We start from the raw sequence: 19,348 nt of genomic DNA, 5'->3' as shown, positions 1-19,348 counted from the left end.
TTTCTTCCCACGTTTGGTTTTCCTGTGTTTTGTTTTGACGCCTAGTCGATCTCTATATTCGAGCAAAAATGGCGGCAAATTCAGACGAAGAAGTCTCGTCCTCGGAGAAGATGCCTTTTTCGGTTCGTAGCAGAGCTAAAGAGGACTTTGAATCAGAAAAAGAAGAAGAGGAAGTAAGCTCTACCTCTGAAAGTCAAGAAAGAATTGAAGAAAAGCGGTCATTATTAGAGATTGAAAGGTACGAAGTATAATGTTTAACCAATAAAAGAGATCTTGATCGTCACATCTTCGATACGTTACTCTAAGACTAAAGCAACAAACTCGAACCCCCTTTACTAATATTGGGAGATTCGATTTCCCAGAGCTCCTGGTATCTCATGTTATACTATGTAGGGCCCATATAAAGTTGCTAAGGTGGTGGTGGTGGGGGGGGGGGGGGGGGAGTGTTATCAATAAAAGAAGGATATAACAGACGATCATTCAATAAGAAATTACCCACTTTTGGTAGACAAGTGGTGTTGTGTACACACCCCTAAGGGTAATAAAATGTTTTATCCAACAAGAGGGTCCAATATAGAAAGGCTATGCCAAAATAGCAGTCTTGCATACAAGGGTGGTACAAGTTTAAAACAGAATGATCCAATATATTTTCCCACACTTTAATTGTACATGTTTTTCTTACAGGACAAAATCCTGGTTACAGCAACAAAAACTTGATCATGATACACAATTGACTTGTCGTAAGTAGTCATCAAAGCTAAAGCCACATTATACATTTATGGCCACATACTACAAAGGCTTTATGGAGCCATTATGAATTGATATTCCAAAATTTGTTTTGGAGCATATGTGTATGCAAGTTATCCATTTCATCTACCCTTCTAAGCTTGATTGATTTTCCTGCCATAGTTCGTCTTGAACAAGCTGAAAGCCTAGACCCAGGTTTAATCTCTGAAGAGTCCACTATTGAGAAAAGGTAAGATTATGTGAACAGCTGGTTGCTTTACCTGTCAGTGTGTAAGTCAGTCAGTGAGTCAGTCAGTCAGTTAGGCAGTCACACAGTCAGTGGGTAAGTCAATCAGTCGGTGGGTTGGTCTGTCCATTGGTGGGTCAGTCAGTCAGTCATTTAGTCAGTCATTCAGTCAGTTGGTCTGTCAGTGAGTCAGTTGGTTGGTTGGTCTGTCAGTCAGTGGGCCAGTCAGTGGGTCAGTCAGTCGGCCTGTTCATCTGATTGTCTATTTTTCCTGCCCATCTGTCTGTTTGTCTTATACCCTTTACCCATCCCTTTTCTCTGACAGAATATCCAGACTACAAGATCGACTATTTGAAGCATCTGCAAAGTCATCATATCAGAAAGCTCTTTTCGAACGGTGAGATAAGAATAACTACTTTTCATTATATAATAACCATTTTTTTTATAAAAAGATAAAAAATTTATGTAATATGATCTTGTTGGTTCACAGATTGGTAAATGGGGATTTTTTAATAAAGAAGCTTTTCCCTGACACAGTATCTCAATCGCCGACAGATCATCAGCTAAATCAAATGAGGTAAATCATCTCAAAATCATCATAATACAATTTTAGGCTCGTCTTTAGGGGTTGAAACATGGCACACTCCCTATCCCCTAGCCCGGCCATGAATAAGATATCGATTGAATTGTCTTTCTAAATTAAAGAATCTTCAAATCCTATAATTTTTAAATAATATCCATGCCTTCACACCCCCTCTTGAAATTCTTGCTTCATGCCTGTTAATAAAATGCTCAATGATTACTTTACTTAGTTACAAAATTCAATAATTCTTCCCCTCCCTATATTTTCTTCAAGTAAACCACATCCCGAGAATGCATTCTAATCCTACTTGACAGCAAGTGAAGTATTTTTCTACCCTCCTTAGGGAATATGGTGAAACTGTGTGCAAGTATAATGAGTTATGCTCTGAAATCCTCAGACAACATCAGGTATAGAGCAGTATTTTTTATATTGTAATATATTATTATAATTTTTGGTGATAAATGTGTGGGGTGATAAATCAGAAAAAAAAAATAATCCAATTGTTGCATATATTTTTTTACTCAAAACAATAATACTTCTGAAACACAAATATATTTTGCTATGAACAATTTCCAATATACTTGCCAGGACTTCACTTGCATTGACTGGTCAAACCAAAATAGGCGAACTTGCATCCAGTGTTCTCATGTTCAAATTCTATGCAAGTCAATGCAATTTGGTGGCTGAATGAGTAGCAAAACATCTTGCAACAACTTCTACCATGACCTATGTGTTCTGCTTTTTGCAATGACCATATCCTCAGTAACTATTCATTGTATGTTACTGTAGGCAATGCTGGAAACTCAACAAGAACTGGATCAAGTCAAACAACAGAGCCTTGGTATGTGCTTTGATGTGTTCTGAATGGCCAACTTGCACTAAGAAGTCACATGATTTTTTGAGTGTCAAATTCAAGCCAATATAAACACAGAAATGACTGCCTCCCTCACACTAGAGAGCAATGAAAATTTAAATCTTTCAGTGAAAATAACCCCTTTTTTGACAAGAAACCTGCAGGCTGATTTCTAATGCCTGAATACAATCATGTTGCTTTTGTTGTTGTAATTTGCTGCTAAGAGCTGAGTTTGTCACCCAAATAGTGTGAGTAGTCTATAGAGGCAAAGAATGTTATTGTAATTGTATGGTCAACATTCCTTGCAGGTACATGTATCAGTAACCATGACTAGCATCTTGACATAATCCTTTTATTGAAATCTTGTTTTAACAGGCTGTTTTCCAGATACTAGGGGTCGTTTGGAATTTGAGCATGAGGCCTTTTGTTAGATACTAGCTCAAGTTTATAACCAATTTTTTTTCTATTGCCATGGTGGTTGCTAACAGATTTTTTACTTCCATATTTTAATATGGAAGAGAGTAATTAAAATTACACTCTTTTACTTAGGGCACGTTTTTTTACTCATGATTCCGGAATGAGAATGATCAGAATAGAAACAGCCATTCCCATTCCCATTCCAGAATGATAGGGAAAAAAATGCACCCTTATACTCACAGAGTGTTATATTTCCCTTTTACAGCCATGAAAAAACGAAATAGAGAGCTCATGGCAAAATTAAAGGTAAGGAATGGGATACTGTGCTGTGTGTAGAAAAAGATGGGAATAACAGAAAGTCAGACTCATACCCAGGTTTTACTGCAGCAGGTGCACAGTCTTAGGTATCATATGAAAAAAAAATAATATATTTTGAGATCCTTCAATTAGAAATGTTGGCAGCTAAACACCCTGTTTATGCGCCTTAAGAGTTATGGTAGCCTACTTGTAGGATTTGATAGTTTTTCCGGCACGAAAACCCCGAAAACATGATGTTTGCTTAGCCCCCATGGTCTTAAAATAGTATTTTCGACAGCGTCAAAAGAGGAATTATAAGAATGTAAACTCCTGTTTTCAAACTTGTGCCGTATGTTTAAGTTTCTTGAGAAACAGTGGTGCTACTACATGTCGTTGTATACAAAGAGGTCGGAAGGTCACACCATCAAAAGCTACTTGAAAGCTTTATCCAGTTTTCAATAATGGTATTCGCTAGTTAAGATCCTAATCCTAGTCGGTGCACTAGTTTGTTGATCTACTCATACCTTTAAATCACAATGGTTTTAATCATTACAGAGAATTCATTATTTTTATTTTACAAAATGTTCAAGGACGAGCAATTCTTATTACTTATTTGAATTTGAAATGCGAATGCGAATTTTAAATGCAAAGCTGTATAAGCATTATATATAGATAATATTTTTTTACCATTGAATCGTCTGAAGTTTATCGTCCATAGTTTTTTTTTTCCGTCCAAAGTTTTTTCTATCTGATATTTATGTTCAATTACTGAACTACTATTGAAAAGAGTTTCAGCTTTTTATGGTAAGTTTTCTATTTTCCTTAACATAGGATCTTCAAAGGCGGCAGAGTCAAGGCGAGCATAACTCGTCAGAGGTGGAGGCAATAGCAAAGTAAGAAAAGCGACTTTGGATTCTATGTTTATTCCTTTGTAAAATTAAGCACTTTGCAGCAATAATACTTGAAGTATTAGTACACAAGAAAAACTGATCCCAGTAATCATCCACAACCCTTTCACACATTGGAAATTTACTAGCCCTTCTACCCCACCCTTGCTCCTCTTCATCCTGGAATTACCATCTCCCGAAATAAGCTAAAGAAGAAGACAGCGGCCCCGCACTCCCTGGGTCTCATCCCTTTCCTTGATTTGTCATCAGAGCAAAAGATGGATTAAATGATTCAAAGAGAAAACTTCGAGTGGTCGGCAATATTTTTCAGGTACGATTTGAATCCACGTGAATTCCAGGTAAGGCCTGTGTGATAACAAAATAGATCCATATCCTCCTCCAAACCCCCCCCCCCCCCCCCAAGCTCGTGCGCTTCACAAGAAAAAGCGATTTTATATACCACAAAAGATAGGATGATCATCTCTGTCCACTTTTATGGGGTAATGCGTTATACTTTTTGATGAGAGAATAAGGTTTATTTTTGTACGCTCTTTGTAGGGCTTGATAGTCGGCAGCGGTATCAACTGGGCAGCGGACGACAGCCTGAGACAGCTTATGATAGAGCTTGGAGAGATCGTGCGGTAACTATGGAAACGTACGTCACGAAGGAAGTGACCTCAGGCGAGTCTTATTTTGGATTGTCATCAGATCATTATATAGATAACAACCAGCAAAGAAAGAATAATCAAACGCCCTCTTTTTCCAGAAGATTTTCTTAAGCTTTGTCACAAACGTTATGTCTTAAGTAGAACTTGTTCTCTTGGCAATGTACATAGATAGTATAATGACAAGTAATAAAGTATATTTTTCGCAAAAAGAAATGGTTCGTTGTTACGGGAAAAAGTTAAGTTGGAAGTCTATTGTGAAGAAAATTGTTGTGTTTTCTTAATTTGTAATCTGATTCTTTATTGAGTTTGGCAATAATCTCAAAACTGCTACTGATGGTGAAATTCTACAGTCGTAAACCGGGTAAAAATTTGAAAATCTTAGTTGTAATAAAAAGATAAAGATAGCTATTACCATGTAATTTCCAGCACTGGTTCTAACTAACTTATTCTCATGATTTAACTATCATTTGATAAACAATTTTCCCTTTCCTAATAAGATGTTTTAGATGCTTAACACCATTAAAAAAAATGCAAAACGGAGTATAGCGCTTATAGCTCAAACTCGACAACTAACTCTACCTCAGGTAATTTCTACTCGAAGGTCTCGAATTCCTCGATACTTGTCGTCATTATATTTTTCGCTCCCTCTCAAAGTCCTAGTTAACAGTTAAAGAGGCTTGATGCGCCTCTATTTTTTTTTCTTTATTCATAAATATAACACTGCATAATTATAATCTAACAACATTGTCCCATTTTTGGTTTACATCAAAAGTCAGTCGTCAAAATTCTAAAAGGTTTTGACGAAATGACGGCTGTCAGAGCCTCTTGCTCCAACGAAACTTTGGGTGAGCAGACTGTGGCAAGGAAAGAACTTCGTTATCGCGTGTGCGCCTATACAGCAACTACAAATCATCTCCATGGGGGACGAGAGCATTCCACTCGTTTGTACACGAACGTAAGTTTCAAGAGGGCTATTTCTTATTGAAAAAGGTATAAATTATGTTTTTGTATTTAAAACGTCAAAAAAAGGCCTAACAACTTATTTCAGGCCGAGTTTGTTTGGGGAAAAAAGGGCTGCTAAAGTTTATTGTGACAATTGGGTGTTATTCATGATTTCGTGATCTAAACAAGTCGAGTGAAAGAAGAACGGTAGGTCAGTCGATGACTTCTTATTTTCATGTCCAGACTTCAACTCACACTTTTACCGGAGACTTGAAAAATAAGGATAACTGTAGGGAAAAATAAAAGTGGTAGATTCACACGATAGAACCGTATTTATTTCGCTACTACGTGCATTGTGTTTTTTAATCTTTAACATTTCAGCTTGACCTTATGTTTAAATTCTTTACTGTTTTTATTTACTTTATTTAAAGTTTCCCTCTTTATAAACCGCTATCCCCATGTAATTCTTGCGCTTTTTCTAGTCAATTGGGGTTGTATATTTCCCGCCAAAACCACAGGAATCCCATGATATTTTAGCATGGTGTCCTCAAATTCGATAACGACTTTTTCACGTGTGACTTCTAGCGCCATGCCAGCAAAAAACAACAACCCACGGAGCCAAAAGTATTCCAAACATTACATATCCCCGGGCGTGTTGTCCACAAAACTATAAACTAAATCCTATACAAAAGGAATAAAGTGATTTTTAATTGTGTTTTAAATAGCCGGATGAGTTTTGAAGGTTTGCTAGCAAGGATCGAGTAATTCTTTTTGTTTCTAGAACTGTGTAATTAGAACATGGTGGCTCGCCATAGGTTTGCTCTTATCTGTTAAAGGGACTGCACAATTTCGCACCAAATTCAATTCCCCAAGTTCTGGAATTAATCGGATTAATCTGATAAAAGCTATAAGCAAAGCTTATAGCTTTCAGGATTCACAAATACGAAGATACTATTTTAAAAAGTAAGCTTTAACCATCACTTAAAAATTAATGGGTTTTTTTATTCTTAAAAGTCGTGTTTCCAACAAAAAGACAAAGAAAAAATGTAAATATCAACAACCTTGAAGTTGTTTTTCAAGTATTCTTTCGAACTGAATACGCGTTTACGAGCGTGAAGCGGCGCTCATATTTGTTTGTTTGTCGTAATTTGTCCTCTGTTTAGTGCGTTTGTTTCCACTTTAAGCTATCATCATAAGAAACTTCTTTGATAACACGACAGAAGGGTCTTGAAAGATATTCCTAATTGGCCACGCATGTTTTACTACTAGCTATTTTTCAAGCTGTCCAAAACACATGGAAAGAGCATGTACGCGGAGTATTTAGCAATTTTAGAATCCTCGCTCCAAATGGTATTACCTCTTGGTTTGTGTCAACTAATGGTAGAGAAATGCTTCTTGTTTGATTCGGGATATCGCTGAAGCGGTGATGGTACAATGACGAGTGTTGTCGCCGCCTAAAGAAGTTTGAATTGAAAGGCACTTTTAAAATGAGAGTCCTCACTGTGAGTTATGATCCAATCCACATGGAGTCGCTACAGGGAACCTAAATTGGTCATTCAGATCAGATACCTAGAGTTCCTTCGTCTAATCATAATTTAATGATGGAAAATTCAGATACAGGATTATTTGGGAGTGAATGGGGTGGAGTTAGAATTAACAAGCCACTTTGGAACGCGACCTAAAAGTTTTAATTTCTATTTTAAATGTAAACAGAATGAATTCGCTTCCGATCATTAAAGCTGAATACCTAAGACTCTACGGCCGCTGATCGCGTAAAGGGTGTAAAGGAGTTATGTTCTTGCATTTTCCGGTCAATCCAATGTCTATTTTTCGTTCACCGGAACCGACGATTGCGTTGAATCCCGCCGTCTGTGACGGGCTGAAGACATGCCTCATTTTAAAAGTGAATATCAAAGCATGTTTTCTTAAATTAATTTCTTCGCAGAGCTGTTACAATTTTCCTTATTAGATCAAGCAAACAAATGTGAACAGGTCGAAAAAAGACAATCAACTTTTAGTTTAAATGTTTATTTAGTTGTGGGAAGCTTTTATACCGCCGTGAGAGGTTGAAGAATTTTTAAAACCTATGCTCTCTTCCTGTAAAGTTTTTAAAGTATGTTTTTCTCACTATTTTTTTGCTTTTCCTATCGAAGGGTATAACCCCTTCATGTGATGTGAATCCTCTTTAAGATGAACGGTCCCAAAAGAGCCAGTAGTTTCGCCTAAAGGACAACGCAAAGTGCCCCGCATGATAAAGCGCACATACCTCGCAGAATTACTTTTCGTAATAGTTGCTCGTCAAGTTCAACAAACGCTAATCCCTCTTTGAAGTCGAAACCCTACTGAGCAAATACCCGCTCCAGTTTATTTACCAGCATTCACCGCAATACAGTAAAAACCCCTCTAATCCTAAGAACACCATTAAAAAGTAACAATATTTTCTTTTCTCCTTCCTATGCCCTAATATTGAAGCTCCGTTTAGATTGAAAACAAAATAAACTGTTATCATAATCAAACTGGAAGCATTCCTTGTCTAATTACTATGTCTGATGGTCACAATCTCTTTGAAATACCCAGGAACTTTCTTGTATCACACCCGAACGACTAGTGTGGCCTTTGATATGTGCTCATCACGAAGATAGCTTCGATTTAGATATGAATGATAAGATTTTTTTAAAGAGACTTCAGAGTTTTTTTTTAGATAGGAAATAGTTATTGGGGATTTAGGTGGTAGGATGGGGTGTGAAATTCCGCTAAATTTGTTTGATTTTGCCTCGTAGTTCGAGCCCATTATCCTTGCTTCTCCGTGCGAAACTAAACTCATTTTCTTCCAAACAATATGGCTAATTCAATAAGTTTTTTTATTAGCTCCGATCGCTTTAATTTCGCACGCGTCCTGCTCTGTTAATAAACAATCATACAACAACTAATTACAAAATGCTTCTTTGGCTAATTGCTTTCTGCCTCATAAACCGAGTAAGAAAACACGTCTAGGACGCCTCTTATGTTCCAATAACGCCGACAAGGTAACGACCTAGACTACGGACATCATATGAGCGGGTAATACCGTGGTTTCCGGAGCTTGAGTATTTCATTGGGCTTCTAAGCTCCGATTTGTTGTGCCAATGGATTGTTCGCGGTGTCGTTATGTGATTTATAAGGGTAAAAAAGGGCCGGTGATGTGTGACAGATGTCAACCAATCACAGCACCGCAGCGTAAGGTCTTTTCTTTGGAGCCGAAATCGCCCTTAACTCATTTCAATCGTGCAATAGCGGAGAGTAGAATTATCAGTTAGGGTTAAAAAGTGTGTCGTACGACCAGATCTGCTTGCTTCCCCTTCTTGACCTTAGCTAGCCTTCTGCCAATGTGATATTTTGTATACGAGTGCTTCAAGAGGCATATTGATAACACATTTAGGGTGAACCTCTTGGCCGGTGCCACAAATATCGCAGATTTGAGCTGCGATTGACAGATCTAAGTCATCAGAGCAAGGAAGGCACCGTGGTATCTCTTTCACCTCGCAACATCACCACAGAGATGGCTGTCTCCGTTGCAGTCATAACCTTAGCGATACTCCTCTCTGAACAAGCAGACGGACGAAGGAAATTCAGGTACCATTGCGCTCATTGTTTACCAGTAATCCAAAGTGTGAATCCTTAACGGTATAATCACTGCTCGAATTAATTAATTGCTGATAAAAAGGCGTCAGGGAATAGAGGAAATTTCAAGAGGGGTAAGTGTTAATGGAGTAACGTTTTCTACAACTCCCCGGACAATCTGTCAAAATACCATCAAACTCCGACAAGTTTGGGATTAGTTCGACAGTGTACTTGAACTCATGTCTCGACTCCTACTCCTTGATCCATATAATACGTAAATTACTCCAAAACCGCTAATTATTCTTGTAGGGACAACCCAGTGATCCCGTCTGCTCGACCGAGTTTAGTCACCAGCGAAGAAGTCACTCAGTTCTGCTCTCTCATGCCATGGATGAAACCTCATCAAAAGCAAAAATGTCTGCTTGAGCCACTAGTCATGCCTAGCGTTCAGCGCGGGGTTGGGATGGCCCTTGAAGAGTGTCCTAACCATTTTAGCGATCACAAGTGGAATTGCTCCGGGGTAAACACAGCACAGGTCTTTCAGGAGCGGGGAATCTTAAAAACAAGTAAGTTTTATTGGTGTCGGAGCTATGTCAAACCCCGCGTCGCTAGTGCTGAGATGTCTGTTACATCCAGATATTACTTTAGCAAGGTTTCAAAAACAATGCTGAGCTCCAATCAATACCTCCCAGTATGGTATAACTACGTGACTTTTTATTTTGGTAAATTTCACGGAAATCATGTGGATGAAAATATAAACATTTTATATCAAATCCGATTTCTTACCGACAGCTTTTAAGGGGGCACTGGAGTTTACCAAGAAAGCAATTTTAGGATTAACAAAAAATGGCGCACGCTTTTTATTGAAATACCTTCTTATAACTTAATGGAAAAGTTAGTTTACCAAAGTAGAACTCTGAGTATTTATCCTCTAGTCTAGAATGATTTTCTCTACGTGGCTAGAGCCTGAAATCAGCCTTATTTTGGGGTTACAAGTTATTTCATCACCAGCAAGTGTTTACACAAGCTTAAAGATTGATTTGCCTTCTGCAAAGAGGGGAAAGCGATGGTGAATACAAGCCCTTTCAACAGCCGAGAGATTATGCGTTCAACGAAGTTAACCTCCGCTTACGACCTTTTTTGGAACTCTACATCCAATTTAAACTTTTGGTTGTATTTCAGTCATGCATCAACAGTTTGATTTGGTGGAATAATTTTGTCTAAAGAGTCAATAATTTATATTTAAAAAAATTATATTTTTTTAGAGATAATTACCTTGCAATTCCTTACGGTTACTTTTTATTCGGCTTTTTCTCGATAATATTAAATCTTTTTCCACAAAATTGAACATTTTTCAGTAATCTTTTAATCGCCTTCTGTTTTTTCTCCTTGATTCGTCCAGTTACTTATTTTTTTTTCCGTGACGCACATCTCGTCTTGAAACATTGCTAAATGACAACAAAACTTAAATAAAAGCATATACCATCTGCCAAATCATTTTACGACCCCCTTGTGATGACATTCGGATGAATACCTGAATGAAGCGTATACGACCACGTATGTACGCTCACAACATCTCCACTAAAATGGCATTTGTTTTCGAATTCTATGAGCCATTACTATAGGTTAAGTGTTATGTTTTCAATTTCCTATTATGTTATTAATAAAAATGGGTTAATTATTCGACTTAAGGGTGTCGCTAGGGATAGGTCGTTAGTTTATAGTCTGCATTCAGAGATCAAATCAGGCCCGTAGCGTAGCCAGGATTTTGAGTGTGGAGTGTGTGTGTGTGTGTGTGGGGGGGGGGGGGGGGATAGGGCTCGCTTATCCATTTAGCGGACCATTTCCTCTATAGTTGCTGGCCCTTGCTCGCAGTGGCACTCAATTTTCCTTCATTAGAGCGGACCTTTAATTCGAGTGGGGGGGGGGGGGGGGGGGTTCTACAGAACCCCCCACCCCTGGCTACGGGCCTGAAAATGTTGAAGGAAAGACTTGAGCCCTTATAAAAAGCTTAAAATTTGGAATCTCTCTGGAAAGTTTTTACATCTTTTGAAGAGTCATCAACAAATTGAAAATCGCTAGTGAAAGACGAGTGTTGTTAATCCATGGAGCCCTGCGTCCTTTTTAAGTAGTTATGCAATATAAATTACAAACCATTGACCTTTTATTTAGAATTTCACAAGAGAAATCGTAATCGCTAGGCCTGGAATTTATGATCTATCATTGTGTAATATTAATTTTTAAAACACATTCTTTTTCGAATTTTTTTTTCTTTTTTTTAAAATTTATTTTTATTTTGGCTGGACCGTGCTGTCTTTTATCCCCAAACTAATCTTTATTTCGTCACAAATGAATTGGAGTTTGGATTAGAACAAAAAGGTCGAAGTTAGTACTTATGTAACCTGATTCTCAAGTTTTAATTAGCTCGTCTCAGACAACACTTACCTTTAAAATGTGTTTACTAAAAATATATATTTTGCCTCCAGTGTTAGTCAGATTTAGACTTGTGGATACTGAAACTGCTTGTTACGTGCTTCGGTGCTGTTGGTTGTTTCGTTACGTCAGACTAAATACTTCCTAAACAAAAGACCCAAGAGTCATACTGTCTGAGACCATGGGAAATCATTTGGCTCAAAGGTTCGAAACAATGGTCTAAATAAGCATGGACGAAATTAGTATCTGAACAAGTTACCCCTCGAGCTTTGTAGCCGGGTATTGTGCGGGTCATTGAGTGCTAGCGAACTTATTACGCACATTAGCGCAATTATCACGAGACGACCATTTCCCGATTAGACATCAATTTGTCTCCTTTTGATTTTCGATCACTTCCCGAATAAATACGAAGTCCAGACTGGTCCCGAAGCTTTATCGACAGGTGTACGATCACTTTCCAGAGACGCCAGAATCGAAGAATTAAGTGTGGGACCACGGCTTTGAGCGAGTTTTACTGAGATCGCCCTAGGCTAACGATAACTTTTTAACCAAAGTCAAACAGAATGTAAAACCCTTGAGTGCAGAAGATGTGTAACCCGCAAACACTTTCGCCGAACGCCGACGATGGACTTAACGGACTGAGTGGGAAGTCGTCTTTTGTATTGATATCCGACAATAAGCGTGAATACGTGATTATTTTGCCGTCAAATATTTTTTCCTGATTTTTCTATCTTTGTCTTCGCGAGTTGTTGCCGACTAGCCTTCGGGGCGGCGGTTCTTCAAACAAAACCGCGAAAGCTTCCCGAATAGCCTCCGTTACGAATCCAACTGACGGTCGGACAGAGTGGGGGGTTTAATTTTGACACACAAAAACGGAACACTAGTAAATCTCGTGCTGTTTCTTGGCTGGGGTAGTGAAAACTATGGAGCGAACGGCTAAATGAGACAACAATGTACAGAATTTTCTGTGCTACAGAAGTATTACAGCAACAGCGTCGTAATACCCTGACTTTCACTTTGTGTGACAAATCCTTTAGAAAAGAAATCAATACATAAGATATAAGCCACTGTTCAATCCATCCTATAATGAAACAGTTCTATTGTATTGTAAGGATATAAGGATTTTTTTAAATGGTCAGTGTATATGTATAAACCGTCTGGCAAGTCGAGTCCAAGTTCTTTAAGCGTTGGAAACAGGCATGCGGAATTAATGTCGCTTGAGTCATTGTTGTCTCACTTGGCCACCGCTTAAGGGCCCGACGACTCGTTGATGTTGTTTACCTACTGGGGTTCTTTGTGGGAACGAGCCATTTGATGCGTCCCATATGGCTTAGACATCTTAACGACTCTAATTTCCCTTTCACGATTGATGCGTGTTGTCATATTTCGCCCAACGAGACACGTATTTAGTAAGACATTTGCCATGAGGGAAAGACTGATCGATGGACTAGATTGTAATCGATTTGGCATAGGTGTGGCTTTTTAGATGCCAACTCCGTGCCGATATGAGATGTGTGCGTGAGAGCTGCGTCTTGCGTCCTTGTCCACCTTGTACTGATAGACTCGTTAGACTGTGATTATAGTAATTACGCCAGCATTAAAGCGATCGTTTCCTCAAGTTAGAGGAGTCTTCATTAAGAATTTAATTGTTGAGCTTGATTATTTTCTCGCCCATGACGTCTTTCTTTACATTTGAGACATGGAGAGAGGTCCCACAATTGCAGCGTTACTTTAAAACTGCAGATAACGAGACATGAAACCGTCTGTTATTAAATCCTGGATATTGTAACTAAATAGCATGCTTTGGCTTCTAGTTTCGCTCAGAATAATACCATGCCCCCCCTTAAAAAAACATTTGGCCATACATTCTTGATCAATTATCAGAATCACACAAATCTACAATTATAAATAGTTATTTATATCTATTCATTTATCCATTCCCTTACCCACGCACGCACGTATTCCCCCACCCACTCGCTCACCCACCCACACACCCACTCACTCACTCAATCACTCACTCCGTCACCAATATCATCACTGTATATTAATGACAAAATAAGATTATATACTCGTCTTCTCACTATCTAATTCGTATATTCTTCTCTCCAGATACCAAGGAGAGCGCCTTCGTGTTTGCTCTCACATCAGCAGGGGTGTCCTTTCAAATAACCAAGGGCTGTAGCCTTGGCAACTGGGAACAGTGCGGTTGTGATACGCAGGTTCGCGGGCGCGTGCAGACTAAAGACGAGGCGAGTTGGGAATGGGGCGGATGCAGCGAAAACGTGGGGCATGGGGACGATTTCTCACGCAAATTCATGGACCCAGAGCCGCCGCGCAAAGAATTGGAATACCTGTTGGTGAAGCATAACAACGAGGCTGGGCGCAAAGTAAGTATGGGCTGGGAAATGGCACCTGGCGCGGGCCCTGGTCCCGTTGGTGCTGACCCATTCAGGTTACTTACTTATGCCCATCGCCTCCTGCGGAGCTTAGGCCGTCGATTAGCTTTCTCAAGCACAAACGGTTCTGAGCGCTCCATTCTCCGCCCTATTCAATGCCCGCTCCCTTATCTCTCCTTTTAGATATCTCCTCCAGCTGTTCCTGGGTCGTCCACTTTTCCTTTTCCCTTGGGGGTTCCAGGAAAGAACATGCTGTGTGTTGTTGTTCATTGGCTTCCTCAGAGCTTGACCGATCGATCCATATTCCTTTCTCCCTATCTGCGTCGCTATTGGTGTTTCTCCCGCCCTCTCCTACAGGTCCACATTAGTCTACCATGACCCCTTTAGGTTAATACTCAGGAGAACAATTATTTCTCTTTTGTCTAAGGATTTATTTATTTTGATTTATTTCTCATGCTTGTTCCAGAATTTATTAATACTCCTATCCAAAGTTAATACCGACCAGTGGATGGTATTGCCGAAATATATTGTTTGTACGGAGAAGACGTTTTTTACCCCTTGGAAATCGGGACTCTTTTTAAAGAGTCCATCCACCACCACCAAACCCCATATAAATTAAATTCTTTTCAAGACTTTCCCAGCAAAATAGGTTATTCACGGGAAAGCCTACTCAACAGTCGCCCATTCGATTTTGATCATCCAACCAGGCCGTTTATTTGGGATTATAGGTACCTTCCTGTTTCTCGGCCCTAAACGTATGTGAGCTTACTGGAAGCTTGTGTTCCTCAGTTCCAAGATGAGACATTGTTAATACATACGTCATAGGATTTCAAATGTGAAGCGCTTAGAACATAGTATTAGCGCTATATACAAATGCTATGCATTTGTATTTATATATATTTTTATCGCCAGGCCTTGAAGGATAACATGGGCAAGACATGTAAATGCCACGGCGTGTCGGGGTCGTGCACTGTGAAAATATGCTGGCGTACTATGCCAAACTTCAGCGTCGTGGCCCAATTACTACGCAAGAAATTCGACCAAGCAACTAAGGTCAAAGCTAACGACAAAAAGACGAAACTCCAACGTATCACTCGTGGTAAGCGGGGTAAGAAGAAGAGGCAGAAGGGCAGACGACCATCTGCGGGGGATCTGGTCTTCGCGGAAAAATCCCCGAAATTTTGCATCCCAAATCCGGAGTTAGGAATTCTTGGAACAAGAGGTCGTGTGTGTGATGCAAATGCCAAAGATAATCGAGGGTGCAAAAAGATGTGCTGTAATCGCGGGTACGACACATTCAAGTTGTCGAATCAAGTCAAGTGCAACTGCGAATTTATTTGGTGTTGCAAGGTGCAGTGTGACATGTGTAAAAAGGACTGGACCGAGTATCGATGCCGATAAAGCCCCCACCCTACCCGCAACATAAATGCCTTGGAAGGAGTTCGCGTATTAAAATAACGCCTTTACTTCGGCAAGATTGAACACTTGTGTATTGAACACAAGTCAAACAAAAGGTTGAAATCTCGGCATGGATTTTCCACGAAAACTTCCTCCTGATCACGTGCCTTGGCATTCTGATCACGTGTGTTTTGGTCCGATGTTCTTATGCAGTGGCCCCTACGTGTTATATCACTTTTATCACGTGTCTTAGTATTCTGATCACGTGATAGTAGCATGGACACCGTATAGTGATTATTTGATGCTTATTGACATCATTCAAGGCGAGTTGGGTTGTTATTTTTCCGAGGGTTAATGCTCTTATAGCGGCGTACTTGAAATCTGAAATTTAGCTGAATATCTGTCATACTGGATACTGCTTGTGACTCATACCCTCTAAGAAACGAATAACGTCGAATCACAGTTCTACAACCGAGACAGCTCTACTCGAGATCATGCTCAATTCTATAACCGTAGCGGCAGTTCCCCCGTTGAATAGTGATATATTAGTCTCAGAATATCCCCTCATGCACTTACTGTACGTCGTAGAACTTTCAATCGACAATTGCCCATGTCATCGTTAGCCCAGACAACAGGACCTGTTTCAAATAACGTAGCCTGCTTGCAGGCGTTGGATGGTGTTTTATCAGAGAAAACCCGAAGTTCGTGATCTGCCCGCGCGCGAGCTGGGGAGAGGCGAAAGAGGACAGATTAAGCAAGAAGACCGCCACGATCACGAACTTCGGGTTTTCTCTGATAAAATACCATCCAACGCCTGCAAGCAGGCTGCAAATAACAAAAATCCATGTATCGTGACCCGCATTGCTTCATGTGTATCATATACACTCGCAGTGCTTCATGGGTAAATAAAAACAAATACCGGGTTTTAGCATGCAAAGCTTTTCTTTTCATGTGCTTATGAATATTTTACTTCTTTTTTAGATACCAGAATTTAGCCTTGACCATAAACCCCTTGTGCAGGTTACGACACATGGATTCTCGAATACAATCTTATTTCAAATGTGCATAATTTTAACCGCCTGTTATGGTGTAAAAGGCTTAGGTATCATGCAGGTTTAGTATAGACATTCGTTTAAACTCGATAAAAGGAAGAAAAAAGGTAGTATTTTAGGTACAAAATAAGGAAAAGTTCAAAATTGCATCATTTTACTTCACTTTTGCGTCGGATTTCATAACCCCCTTATTATATTTAATAACTGGCCCAGCAAAGCGGGTGCTGCGTGCATACCGTGTTGGGTGGTGCTGCAAAGTAGCAACTAATTTCTTTGTCCTTTTTTTTTCCAAGACGTCCCAAAGACTGATATTATAGTAAAAATTTAGTGTACATGTCATAATTTATTTGTAATATCCAAAATTCTTCATGAAATACATATTAAATATCTCGAGTCATCCTCATGCTGTGATGGTGAAAAAGGATTCGCACACGTGGAAAATATTATTATTAAGATTATAATTATATCATAGATATTATTTACAGGTTAATTACCGGTGTGTGCAGTCATAGGTATCATATGAAAAAAGATTATTTTTGGTCCTTCAACAAGAAATGGCCCATTTTTTTACTGCCAAGGGGGGGGGGGGATAGGGGGTTCGCCTATGCGCAACCACCTTGTGACCGCGCCTCTACATGCTCGGGTACCCAGCATATTTTGCTGTAGCTTTTTGAAAACAACCCTGCTTGGTTTGGGGGCTGAAGAGAAAAAAGGGCTCAAAAAACGTATGTGCATTTGTGTCCTTTGGAAAAAACCAGTAAAATCGTCAAAGCATCTCATTAATATATTTTTTATTTTTAGAAATTGTCCTAGCAATATAAAGAATACCGATCAACCACTTTTTTATTACTGTTTATCATAAAAAAATACAAAGGTTTTTTCGCAAGGAAACTTAAAAATAACAATCTAAAAACGAAGTCTAATGCGCTATTGACGATATTTGATTAAAAATATCTTGATTGTTCGCTTGAATGAGCCGATGAAAGTGGATGCTTTGTGTGACTGAGCATTAAGCGGGAGCATAAAATGGCGGCGTGATTTTGCCTTTAAGTTTAGCCTTCTGCTATCAATATTTTCGCTGCTTTACGAACTATCGTCAAAAATTCCCAACTGCTAAACAACTTTCTGGCTTCCTTTATTCAAACAAACGGGAATTAATTTTGGTTTCGAATTATCAGCAATCAGAAAAGAAAAAATCAAAATCCTGTTTATGTGGCGCAGTGGCCTTGCTTCCCATCCACCCTCCCCCCCCCCCCCCCCCCCCCCCCGGATAATCTTGTATCAGTGAGGCATTTGGAAATTTTGCTCTGGCAAAACAAGAGCTCATAAAGACAGCCCTGTAAGCACCCTACAAATTGAGAAAAGAATTAGGAGACTGCTTTAGAGCTGATTCTAAACCCACAATGAAGCTATTTGATACGCTGATAGCCCCCATTCTACTGTATGGGAGTGAGGTTTGGGGTATGGGAACCGCTACAAATGAAAAAGAGCCAATAGAACAAGTTCATATAAAGTTCTGTAAAATGTTGCTCGGCGTTGGTAAAGGTGCAAGTAATAACGCATGCAGAGGCGAACTTGGAAGGCTTCCCATGAGAACAAAGGCAAAAATGCGATCTTTAAAATTATGGCTATAATTTTCTAATGTAAACGAAACGCAAAAAATTTCAAAAACTGCATATAACTGAACAAAGCCTTCTGGAGTTATTAAATAAAAGACTGGCTCAATCGAAATGGGCTGGGAGATATATGGGAATGCCAAAATCTAATAACTGATAATTTTAATGCAATTGAAAAGTTAATAAAACAAAGAATACAAGACGTTGAGTTACAGACATGGTTCGGCGACATACATGATGACATAAGAAAAAAATCCAACCAACAAAACAAACTTAGAACCTTTAGAATATTCAAAACAACATACGAATTTGAAACATATATTAGCCAGGTCACCAATATAAACCACAGAATCGCGCTGACAAAACTGCGAATTAGCAATCATAAGCTCGCAATCGAAGCTGCGCGTTATCGAAAACCTTACAAAAGAGTAAATGAGAGGATATGCCCTATTTGCGCTACCGGTGGGGTGGAGGATGAGGTTCATTTCCTGACAAAATGCCCCAAATTTTGTGATGAAAGAGCCGAACTTTTCACAAACATACAAATGGCAACAAACATTAATGTTAATTGAATGTCAGGAAATGACCTCTTCCTCCTCATCATTTATCCACCTACAAAACTTCAAAAAATAAAAGCAAAATTTATTGCCAAAATCACTGCGTTACAAAGCACATTAACGTTGTAGTTCTTCATCGCATGTAAAACTATCATAATTTTATTTGGAACTCATCCCATGTACACAATCTGAATAAGGACCAAATCAAAAGTATGAATGAATGAAATGAGAGAAAGACAGGCAAAGGTTTATTGAGACCGTGCACTCAAGAAATTAAATAGGCGGATGGATATGTGATCTGCTATTGCATACAAAATGTGCGTCATCAAATGAATAGGACATTTTATCTGTTCTACTGTCTAGTGCATGCGATTAAAGAAAAATCAACTTTTCCTATAACTCTTTCTTACAAGATATGCTGCTACGTCGTCAGTTGAATATGTTACGCGGGATGTATTTTGTGGGGGGGGGGGGGGGGGGGGCATACTCCAGGATCGTTCACAGTGCGCCAGGGTCGGCCGTCTTCCTTCTTTTATAAAAAGAAGTTAAAATGTTGGCAGAGCTATCCACCTGACACAGGTTGCCTGTTTACAAGTCAGGTACCTTCAGAAGGTATAGTGACCGAATACTCCCGCAAATTTGATGAAGCCAACTTTAGATTGTCGTCAAAACCAAC

The 19,348-nt window shown here is 39.2% G+C and overlaps 2 protein-coding genes and 1 long non-coding RNA gene across 4 annotated transcripts; 2 read left to right on the top strand and 1 right to left on the bottom strand.

The window, feature by feature from the left end:
• Nucleotides 1-26: 26 nt before the first annotated feature.
• On the top strand, nucleotides 27-4,887 carry LOC5517601 (centromere protein H). The gene is made up of 11 exons (XM_048727545.1): nucleotides 27-238; nucleotides 685-740; nucleotides 910-976; nucleotides 1,299-1,370; nucleotides 1,464-1,550; nucleotides 1,900-1,963; nucleotides 2,346-2,397; nucleotides 3,092-3,132; nucleotides 3,955-4,016; nucleotides 4,281-4,341; nucleotides 4,569-4,887. Exons 1-11 carry the CDS (start codon nucleotides 69-71, stop codon nucleotides 4,653-4,655), a joined length of 819 nt encoding a protein of 272 aa, XP_048583502.1. The 5' UTR covers nucleotides 27-68; the 3' UTR covers nucleotides 4,656-4,887.
• On the bottom strand, nucleotides 624-13,264 carry LOC125563008. 2 transcript variants are annotated; one of them, XR_007308049.1, is made up of 2 exons: nucleotides 11,666-13,264; nucleotides 624-963 (listed from the first exon to the last, which is right to left on the bottom strand). It is a non-coding gene; the product is annotated as an uncharacterized LOC125563008 (long non-coding RNA). The 2 variants fall into 2 exon arrangements; XR_007308050.1 differs by lacking the exon at nucleotides 11,666-13,264 and adding an exon at nucleotides 6,978-9,045.
• Nucleotides 5,032-16,902, top strand: LOC5517655 (protein Wnt-7b). Its single transcript, XM_001637620.3, has 5 exons — nucleotides 5,032-5,633; nucleotides 9,039-9,232; nucleotides 9,530-9,786; nucleotides 13,763-14,040; nucleotides 14,962-16,902. Exons 1-5 carry the CDS (start codon nucleotides 5,484-5,486, stop codon nucleotides 15,448-15,450), a joined length of 1,368 nt encoding a protein of 455 aa, XP_001637670.2. The 5' UTR covers nucleotides 5,032-5,483; the 3' UTR covers nucleotides 15,451-16,902.
• Nucleotides 16,903-19,348: the final 2,446 nt, after the last annotated feature.

The sequence above is a fragment of the Nematostella vectensis genome, chromosome 5, assembly GCF_932526225.1.
Source record: "Nematostella vectensis chromosome 5, jaNemVect1.1, whole genome shotgun sequence".
Taxonomy (NCBI): Eukaryota; Metazoa; Cnidaria; class Anthozoa; order Actiniaria; family Edwardsiidae; genus Nematostella; species Nematostella vectensis.
Note: the sequence above shows the minus strand (reverse complement) of the source record. Positions and strands in the feature narration are given on the sequence as shown.